The sequence below is a fragment of the Psittacula echo genome (assembly GCF_963264785.1).
Source record: "Psittacula echo genome assembly, chromosome: 1".
Classification (NCBI taxonomy): Eukaryota; Metazoa; Chordata; class Aves; order Psittaciformes; family Psittacidae; genus Psittacula; species Psittacula echo.
Window position 1 is genome coordinate 65935117 of NC_137735.1, and position 10882 is coordinate 65945998.

The following is a 10882-nucleotide window of genomic DNA, read 5'->3' on the forward strand; positions in this document are numbered from 1 at the left end:
AGCAGAATCAAAGGTCTTGGGAAGCAAAACCAAGCAGGCTAGAAGTGTGGAAGTGGGGAAGAGGAGGAAAAACGAGGAAGAGAGAAAATGCAAACAGAAAAAGAGCCCCTGAATACCAGAGCCAAAGAGCAAGGAGGAAGATGGGAACACAGGGGAGCACTGGTAGGAGAAATAAAGCCAAACAAAGGAGAAAAGGGAAATTCAGGGTAAAAAGCTGAGAATACTAATTATCTTGTTTGTAAGGGATATCTGTGGCATGAACTCAGTGCTCCCTTCCTTCTGCTACAGCTCTCTGTAGTCCTGGTCAGGTGAGATGCTATTTCCTAGCCCAGCTGGGTACCACATTTCCTTTCTTTGGGGGAGGATGGGATACAACCGACTTGCACTTTTCACAGTGTTTGGTCAGCTCTGATCCAGCAGTTGGATGCGTATTCATGCAATAAGGGTATTTAAAAGACTTTGGCAACTCAAGTTTGTTACACCTCCACTTGGAGCAAAGCTGTTCGAGTTGGTACCAAACCACAGAGGAGCATTTTGTCATTCAGTGCTCATGAGGGGTAGTGGGTGAGGGTCTTTGGCAGAGGACTTGAACCAAGCTGCTGAAAGCCTGAAATAAACCTTCATAAAGCCTTCATAAACCACAGTAATGCGAATGGGGTTTTTTGGCATGAGCCTTCACAGCACGACAGCAATCTTAAAATGTAACAGAAAGATTGTCTATAAACTGATAATGCCAGTGTTCCTCTTCCAGTGTCAAGATGAAGACCCACAGAAGTCAGTCCATTATCCTGAAATACAAATAAGCATGATTAATGGCTCTATGAAAACAAAATGAAAAATCCTTACAAGCATTATTTTTCATATGTGTGAATGCAGCGTTAATGCACCAGGTGACAGATAAATACCCTAGTAATATGGGGGGGGGGGGGGGGGATGGAGAGGGGACAATTGGGTGTAGAAGCTGATGTGTACTTTGAGGAAACTGAAGACTAAGACAGTGGTCTGGGTTTTAATATATGTGATTTGTTGCTATGCAAAAAAACAATGAGGAAAACAAGAGTGGACAATCAGAAATAAAAATAACCATAGTCATTTTGCTTAGCATTTTCATTCCTTGCTGTCTATCTGAAAGATTGAAACTTGTCTCACTTTACTAGTTTTGTTATAGCAACACCTGTTCATGACACTGCTATTATACTCAGTGCTGCTGTTATGGCTTCTCCTAGTGCATGTTGAAAATGCTTTACGGGCTAAGATTCAGCATACAGCTGAAGCATACAGCATACAGCCCAAGCATTATAATGTCGCTATTCTTTCTTTAGCTGGAATTTGGTTTTCACTTTGTTTGGTTTTGGTTTATGTGTATAAACAATATGTAGTTTGTTTGTGGTTTTGTTTTGGGATTTTTTTTTTTGTAAGAGAGGGAAGAGTAACTATTAAAATGGTTTTTTTAATTAGGAATTTGCATGAGCTTTGTGTGTTTGGAAAACATTAGCAGTCGTACTGAGGCTTGCAGTTACTGTGCATTGCTACAAAAATGTTTGCTGTTTTGTTTAGCTTTGTGTTAATATTACTGACACAAGCATTTGTGACTGTAGTCTCTGGATCTCTGTCATGAAATATTTTCTCAGACAGCTGCATACTGGCAAAGTTGGAATTATAAAAATCAGAAGTGCATAAAAAGCAACAGGGCTTTTTATTTCCAAGGAAATAATGCAGAAATGATTATTTCTTCTTTTCACCAGTTAGTTTTTCCTGGTAAATAACAGGCACTTTAATTGCACATTAGTAGCTTACAGGAACCTATTGTTGTGACGTGTATTTAAACATGCTGTGAATTAAGAATCTCTTTCCACTCAGTGATCTAATTATGTTGTCACACTAATTATAGTATTTTGTATTTATATTTGACAACTTTAATTTTCTTTTACTGGTTTACTGCAATAGCTTTCCTCTACAGAATTTACCTTTTAGGCTCAATTTTCTCATATTTCAGAAAATATACAGTAATTTAAAACATGTCTCAGTCACTTTGGATCCATTCTGTTCACGTCTCTGCTGTTAGTTTTCTGTGTGATCTTAGGCTAGTCATTTTAGTGTTCTCTGATTCTCTGTAGGAGTCCTGTTCAGCTTACTAAAGTGGTTTTGGATCTGTGGATGAAATTGCACTACCAAAACCCCAGGTACTGTCTTAGGAACATAAATATAGCATGTTCATAGGCTGGGGCTCTAGTTTATTCTTCTGTGGTTAGAGAACAGAAAAGGATGCATAAGGGTCAAGCTGTTGCCTGGAAACAGGCAATAAAACCCTTATCTGTTTACAAAAGCAGTTTGATGGGCATTTGAAGTAAATTACACTCCTTAATATAATGCAAATGCCTGTTTAATTTCTATCCAAATGCTGTCTATTTCAAGCCCCAGAAATCAGTGTTAATAATAAACAACCCTATTCTGTGATAGGTCCACGATGTTCTTTTGAAGGTAATTATAATATTCAAATTAGCACGCAAGCCTTTATTTATTTGATTTAATTTTTCCCTGGTAATAGCCACATAAGTAAAGGCAACTAGTATGGGGATGAGATTGTTAGTGGTAAATGTGATAAAGCTAATCAAAATAATGGCAAGAAATGGTGCTGTGGAAACATCATGAAGATTTCAGCAAGCCTAGGCGTGGCAGAAATGGTGAGGCACTGGTGGCATGGTAATATTAAAAAAAAAACCCATTTCCTTACATAAGGAAGAGACAACTTTTATTAAGGCAAACCTAAAAAAGTGTTGGAAATGGGAATTTATCCAAGACATACAGAAAAGTTTGCCCAAGCATGACTGCTTTGGCTGATCTGAAACATCTACTAATAGAGGAATAGACGGCATGGGGCACAAAGCTCAGCTTTTTGTCATTGCTGAGAAAGGAGACACACAATGAGCTCTTTAAAAACTATAGCCTGCTTTGGTGCAAGGGTGATGCTGGCAGAAGATTCCTAGAATGACATTTAAGATGAGAGAGAAAATAAGGTATGTTGTCAGGGGGCTGCTGTGGAATCACAGCTGTTTTTGTTGGCTAACTGTGCAAATGTCTGGTCAGAGATGGTTGCAAGTTTTGCCCACATCTGTGAGTTGTAGAAGCATGGTAGCAAAGTTCCAAGGTTTAAACAGGTAATTTTGAACAACAGCATGTTCAAAGTAAACATAATTGATTTATTTACTGCAAAACAATCAAATTTAATTTTACATATCACATGATCAAATGGGCAAATTATGCATGGAGATGTCTAACACAATTAGCAGTGTTTAGTGCAAATTCAAGCTCTTAGGAAAAATGTCCCATCTCTAGCTCGTAATACTCACTTCTTCCACTATGTAGCAACTTCTGTACTCCAGCTGCTCCCTAACTCTTCATAGGCATGATCACTTTCTATTGCTTACTTGGCTCACTAAACTTTTTCTCTCTCATGCTGTATCTCTTCTTAAACACATAGGTAGAGCAGAGAGTTTTGTTCTCTAACACCTAAGCACTGACCTGCAGAGTACTTGACTCTACCCTGTGACTGCAAAAATCAGTCAGAGCAGGGAAAGCTGTCATTTGGGTACTCACCAACAGGAAGGGAGAAAACTGGCCAGGAAAGCACAATCCTTCTCCAGTGGTGAACAGGCTGAAGAAAGGATACAAGCAGGAGTCAGGCAGGTTGGATGGAGGACAACTGTGAAAATACGAAACAGAGCACAGTGAGAGAAAGTAGTAAATAAGCAGGACACAAGTGTGCTCAGCAACTGAACAGTCATGCTATAGCAGAATCTATATCAAGTCTTCAGCAGGAGTTTGACAGCTATTAGCTTAATTAGATCTTTTATGGCATTCCGCTACTCCTTCCTTAATGCCACAGAACTTTCTCTACCAGATATTCTTTTTTTGTTGTTCATGTTCTTGCTGGTTTGTGCGTGTTGGGGTTTTTTTACATAAAACTTCTGAGTCTTCACTTTGTTTCTTTCGGAAGGTTTTTTTGATGAAATGTCAATGCAACATAAAATGTTTTGCTTTTATCTGGAGCTCAAAATCTGAGGTGAAAGTCTCTCTTGTGTTTGTCTGCCTGCAGGGATTCCAATGCTGAAGATAGTATTTGCAGGTTATGAGCACCTGTCCTTAATTTCCGTCCCCTTACTCATCTATCATCCTGCTCAGATTCTTCTTGGAAGTCTGTTGGTACCAACAATAAAATCCTGGATGGTTTCTAGACAAAAGGTAAGAATTGCTTCTTTTTATTTAAGAATTGCTGCTTTTTATTTATAGTGGAAAGAGTGCTATGAGGAAAAAAAACACCTAAACACATCTTAAACTCCTCCGGTTCCTTCTTGGAGATCCCATGGCAGGGACTTTTCTGTGTCTTTACTTCCTTTGCAGCACTGACAGTCACAGTAGTATAAACAAAAAAAAAAAGCTGAACTTTATTCTTCTTGGCTCTGAAAAGGTTCAAATCTCAGAGTTAAACTTCTATGATTAGTTTAAATTATTAGTGCATTCAGATTATGCCTAGTAAGAATGGCTCCATCTTTAGCTAATGATCACAGATTTGGCTCTCCTGTATGGAGAAGTGAACAAAGATCTGTCCACTAGCATAGAAGCTGGGGAGATCACATAAAATGAGAGCACTCTCTGAATTGAATTGAAGAAGGATTAAAACTGGTTTGATTTTTCACTTGGGCCACTCTTTACAATAGCAAGAAGTCTACAGGAGTCTGATGCATCACATTTCATGCCAAAATAATGGCAGGGGATAGCTTGTAGGGTAATAGCCTGTAACTGAGAGGTATTTGCATTGATATCACTGATTCAAATTATGCTTATTTCAGTTCAAATTGAAGCTATTGACATCTGACAGCCATTCTGTGGTCTATATGAAATAATTGCAATGAGTTTGTTCAGGTTCTCAGAACAGTAGTAACCACCCCACAGAAAGCTAGTCCATGCAACTGACTGTAATGCTGTCCTTATCGTTCTGAGATAATAAGGATCAAGAAGCTGTGGCAACTGAAGCAGTATTTGACAGCCATTTTCGCTGAAAGTTGAGACCTACTGTGACAAGCACAGTACCACCAGTACCCTGCATTCTCCACTTATCAGTGGAGAAATGTTTGGGGTTTTATATAACTTCCATGTTTCCAATTGTCAGCAAAACCCGTCAAACTGCCATTTTACTAGCTTCACTCCACTTGTTAACTCGAATGCTAAAATTCCCCAAATCAGTGATTTTTATGTGATGCCACTTTTGGTTACCTGAATTGTAAAAAAAAACCAAAACAACCAACCCTCAATTTTCAGGAACTGAGTCCAGAAATCAGACCCTGTTAAGATATACTTATCTTAGCATCCAGAAATGCAAATTTGAGAATCCTGTATCATTTCTCCATCAGTCTGAAAGTCATGATCTTTTTTTATCAGAAACTATCAGGAGACATCACAGGTTGTGTAAAGAAAATTCTATGCCATTCCCTCAGAAAGATAGCCTTAAATAGACACTGCCGGTGACAGAACAATCCCTGCAATGCGACTTCTTTTCAGCATCTAACTGCTCTCTGCTGCCAGGATCAGGAGTGGGACTGGAGCTCTTCCAGACCTCCCCAATACTCAGGGGTGGTAACCTTTAGGGGTTGCTGTCAGATTAACTGCTGCAAGTTAACACAGCCTTTAAACAGGGCATCAGAAAAGTCAGCCAGTACTGGAGAGATTTACAGTTCACCAGCACTAGTTTCTTATTCATTAAGCATCAAATAAACCTCCTGTGCTAATCAGACTGTAATGCTACTGTAGAACCACTTTGGGGGATTGTTGTTCTGTTGCAGCAGTTTCTTCAGTTGGTCTTCTGTATTATTCACAAATGTTATTTTAATTACTCTTTGAAAAAAAATCAATGAGGTTGGGTCTGGTACAGTTGCAATAAGTATAATAGAAGTGAATGTTGTGACTGGATAATGGTCTCCCGCTTTGAAAATAAACATGTCATCATCACCCTTGATGTTTATTTTCTATAAACACCTTGGCTTCATTTTGGCATCTCTCTTGCAGGGAGAGACGGTTATCCAGTCACAGTACTCAACTGCAGTGACATTCTTACTTAATTATGATAGTACATGTGATCTGGTTGTATGAAATTGAATTTAAATATTTAGAGGTTCATCTACACTAAGGTATTTCTAGTTTGTAAATATGGCAGCAGAATCTGCCAAACTACAAAGTTAAAAAATTGTTTCCCCAAACAAAATGTGGAATGATGTCTCTCTCCAAAGTCTCTTACTGAATAGTATCTAAAAGACTAATCTCAAATGGCTAGATTTAACAATAGTTAACTGCTGGTGTTTCTGAAAGCCGGTGCTTCTGAGGGGAATAGAGCTTATTTATTTTTAAAGGTTTGGATTCTTTTAGGGGTTTATACTTGTGCTGGAGCATTTTGCAAGCAGTGCTTACAAGCTTTAAATGTTCAATATTAAAGGTTAATATCTACAATAAGAAGACCCATCAGAATCTCTCAGACTAAAAATTGCTTGTTTAGCCAACCCTCCAGAAATGATAAGTCTCTCATTCAACAGGGAAATGCCAGCCTGTCAGGGCACTTTGCCCAAAAGGCTAAGGAAAAAAGAGGTTCCAAATTTCAGGAATTTGTGAATTTCACTAATTTCCCTCTCACTCAGGCTAATTCATCCCACATAGAAAGAACTGAGCTTCTTTGATGCAGAGCACACCAACAACAGGCATCCTTTACAGTGACCATACTGGGATGCAGGAACAGATGAAAACCTAACGCCTTTTAAGCCTGTCACATTTGCCTCCAAAGTTAGACAAGCTGCTTCCTGCCAAACTAGAGGCATGATCACCTGTCGTTTGAGTTGAACTTCTGTCACACATTCATAAAAAGTTCAGCTACCATAGTTGGCCAGTCCTGTAGGGAACACAGAGCTAGACCCTACTAACAATTAAACCCCAAATAAATAAACCACAAATGTGTGGTTTCTCTCCTCTTTAGAGAGAGTAGACTAGAGTTACAAAGACATCAGGTGTCCCCTGGCATAAGATAACCTCTGGACTGATGGATTTTGGGTTATTCTTACCTTTTCTTAGAAAGGAAAGTATAAACATTAGAGGTGCGTGACACCCACCACTGCAGCATTGACTATACTCTGAGCAGGATTCAAGCCTGAATTCAAGCCTGAATTCAGGCCAGGGAACACAAAGGTGTTGGCAGAAATTTTCTCTGCAGTGTTTCTCAAAGTGCATCAGAAGCTCCTGTATCTATGCCACAAGTGGTTTGGGTGGGCTCCAAGTTGCTGCTTTCTAAAAGACATCTGAGACCCACCTCAGCTTTCTTCACTGGCACTGTAATCATATTCCTTGTGGTTCCTCTGTTAAGGCTATCTGTATATGAGGAGGTTGTGATGAGCTAGCAGAGAGAAAAACATCATCACAAATCCCAGCGTGGCCCATCAGCTGCATGCCAACCCCTCACTCAGCCTTCCATAAGCACGCACAGTGTTTGTTGCCCCTTATAAATAAAAATCTGCACTTGTGCTGTTGGTTGTGTTTGAAGGATATAAAAAAGTGACTGTTTTGTTTACTGTTCACAGGCACTGAAGTTAACCAGGCAGCCCAAAGCACCCGTGAAGGTATAATTACGGAGATGGCCTGTGTCACAGTGAATGTATATATGTACTATACTGTACACACAGACAATTGAGACAACTGGGTATTTGTGAATGTTGCTTCAGTGCATATTTTATTTTTATATATATATATATATATATATTAAAAAGATACCTGTTAAGTGCCTTACAGATGCATTTTTGGCAAAAGCATTGTTTCCAGAAGCTACTTTGTTGGTTACTGCAAGAGGTTGTACAGTATTTTGGAAACCTTTAGGTTTTATTTTTCTAATGGAGTGAATGGTCATGACTAACAGCTGTTTCTTCCATTGCTCCCACTTTCAGCCAGGGTGCACCAGCTGTAAGTCTCTGTTTTAAACTAGTCAAAATGACCAGAAGCTTATCCCACTGCTGGCTTACCCTGGGGAACAGCTTTCTGAAGGCTTTTTTTCAAGATTGACTTGAATTTCTGTGTGACTCTGTTACACTCCCTAGTCATATGACTGTGACATGCCTTTTTCTTTTGAGTTTGTATATACTCAGCATGGGGCCATCCATTGGATAGAAGCTGAGAAGCATGAATTATTTGCATTTGTTGACACAGTTGTCTAGACATTCCTTCAAAGTTAATGGTTTCTCAAGAAAATTCTTTTAATTCCATTGTATGATATTGTGCCATTGTATATCTTAAATGCCTCATAAGCTTCTTCAAAGAAATGGTCTGGTGCTTGGGTTATGAGTGAAGTATTTGTGTTTGCAGGTAGCAGATCTTTTATAATTTACCCCTGAAGAACACAAATTTTTCGTTTTCTTTTTTCTTTTCCTTCTCCCGGTGCAATGCACAGAGACCCGCAGTGACGGAATTTAGGATGCTAATATTGAAACAGAACCTTTACTGTAGTAAGCCAAGCTGTTTTCTATATTGCTGTATTGGTAATGAATAGTAGCTTGTGAGGACAAGAAAGCTGCCTTTTTTTTTTCCCCAGTTGAAAGGATCCTTTTTGTAACAGAAATGCTATCTTAGCTAATTTGACAATCAGCCACCACTTTTTAGAAAAGGAAATGTTACTCTTTTTAATAAACTTATATATAGAAAAAGCATACAAAATACTATTTCTAATAGGAGTGTTGAAGAGAAAGGAACACAGGCATATATTTAAACATTTAGCCAGCAATGCATCTTATCTGGGAGATTAAGATTTCAGAAGCGTGCTCTAGTCCAGGCTCTGAGGCATACCCATCTGCAAAAACTGGGCTGGCAATTTGCATTAAACTATTCAAAAGAATTTAAGAAATAGGTCAAACTGGGATCAATATAAATGCTGAAGTTTCATGTGGCATGGTTAACATTGTGCAGTTAATGGTGCAGCTGAGTGCAGTTTACCTAGGAGCAGATCTTTAGCAGATGTAAATTATTATAGCTCTGACAATGCTATAGCCATTTACATAAGCTAAAGATCTTTTGTATGACAATAGGCATGTGAAATTCATATCCTTTTGCCTTTGTGAAAAGAACTGTGTTTGGTTTACTTAGTCTATTATTCCTAGTCCGTTATTCTTCTGAACAATGGGAAAGTAATCCAGTACCAATCATCAGTGCTTTACCTGATGGTCAGTCAGTGCAAGACTGCTCTGATGTCATCCATATGAGAAGCTACTGGGAGCTTACAGCATCACCTTGTTCAAAATTGTCATCACCAATAAAATGACTGTGTAATGAAGGTACATGAGGTGACAACATGCTGAATTCTTTCATTCCTGGGCTTAAAACCCCTGCTTGCAGCAGAGAGTCCAGACACAGGACAGTTTCTTTTTGTTCTGTTTCCATAAACCTGAACTTCCCAAGTATATAAGGACTTAATCCCAATCCCACTGAAACTGATGACTGTTTCTGTTGGTTTTGAATGGCAAAGAAACAGGCCCAACAAGAGCACTCACTTTCTTAAAATACACAGGAAGAGTTCAAGCATACAGTGATCATGTCAATGCTTAGTAGTCAGAACACTGCAAGTACCCTTACTGAGCTACCTCTGCGTACTGAATCTCCAACTTTCAGTACACCCAACAACTTGCTTCCACTGAACACATCCTTTTTTCTTTGTTAATTTTTTTCTACATTTAAGAATATTTTAAGCTGGTTTACAATGGAGTTTTGTTAAAGCCTTTACAAAGTCCTTTTTGATTGCTTGGGACAGCCTAAATATCGGTTACAAGTGTTGGAGATGTTGGTCTAAAGGGAACATAAAGCAAAACTGAAGTATATATTTTGAATTTGTACTTCATGAAAATTATGCATATCAATTCTGTTATGTTTAAAGACTGTTAAGATGTTTAACTGTGACCTGTTATTATGCTTATATGTCTTTAATAAACAGAATGGTTTTGAATTGAATTTTGTTATTACAAAACCAAGAGAAAATTACTTATTCTCTAGGTCAACTTTTTACCTCTGTTACCTATGATTTGTTCTATTGTGGGTAAGCTTTTGAACTGTTTGCTTGTTCTTTTGGAAGATTATCTCTGAACTGTATGTAAATATTTTATGAACTAAACTTGAGGAAAGAAAGTCCTCAGAATACTGTAAATTAGCACCAACTGAAACTTAATTAATTGAACTCCACCAGTTTTTCAGTAGAGGGTTAGAACTGTTCTGAATCTTTTCAACTTCTTGGCTTTAAAGTTAACTGAGAGGTATCTGAGGTATTGAAAATAATCAGGCAAAACTGATGGCAAGCGAGCCCTCTGTCCATGTTAAAACATAAGGATTTTCTTGATCGTCAACATTTCTGATCTTCTGCATCTCTATAATCCCACCTAATGATAGCAGAGGAATAAAACGCCCAGACAATAAAAGAGCACATCATAAGTCACAGGGAATCTTAGCACTTTGTGTTGAGTTACGCAAACATTTTATTTCCCTTTTTGTGCACTAAATTGAGAAGCTTTTGATTACCCCAGTAATTGGTCCAAGATAAATAATTCTTTATGTGGTCAAATCAAAATTGTGGTTCTGTTTTTTCTTACAGATCTTTTAGTTAGTATGAATAGGTTGTATGACAGAAAAGGCAATCTCAGCAGAAGCTGTGTGTTTGTTAAGAGAGCAATCCAGCAGCTTCGTTTTACAGAAGTAGTCCCCTACGTTATTCTGGCAGTCAGGGAAAGAGGAGCTGTTAGTTTTATTTGTGTGAGGTTTTCTGTGGCAATATCTTGACAGCGGGAGGTTAGAAGGCAAGATGAAATATTGTCTGTCT

General features: G+C 38.4%; 1 protein-coding gene across 3 annotated transcripts in view; it reads left to right on the plus strand.

Annotated features, from left to right (window-relative positions):
• SLC10A7 (solute carrier family 10 member 7) overlaps positions 1-9862 on the plus strand; it is a 144107-nt gene extending 134245 nt beyond the window's left edge. For all 3 annotated transcript variants that reach the window (XM_080617520.1, XM_080617521.1, XM_080617522.1), the window contains 3 exons: positions 4097-4242; positions 7617-7655; positions 7977-9862. In XM_080617520.1, the coding sequence (XP_080473646.1) occupies positions 4097-4242; positions 7617-7655; positions 7977-8009 (218 nt within the window). In that variant the 3' untranslated portion in view covers positions 8010-9862. The remainder of the gene's footprint in view (positions 1-4096; positions 4243-7616; positions 7656-7976) is intronic.
• Positions 9863-10882: the final 1020 nt, after the last annotated feature.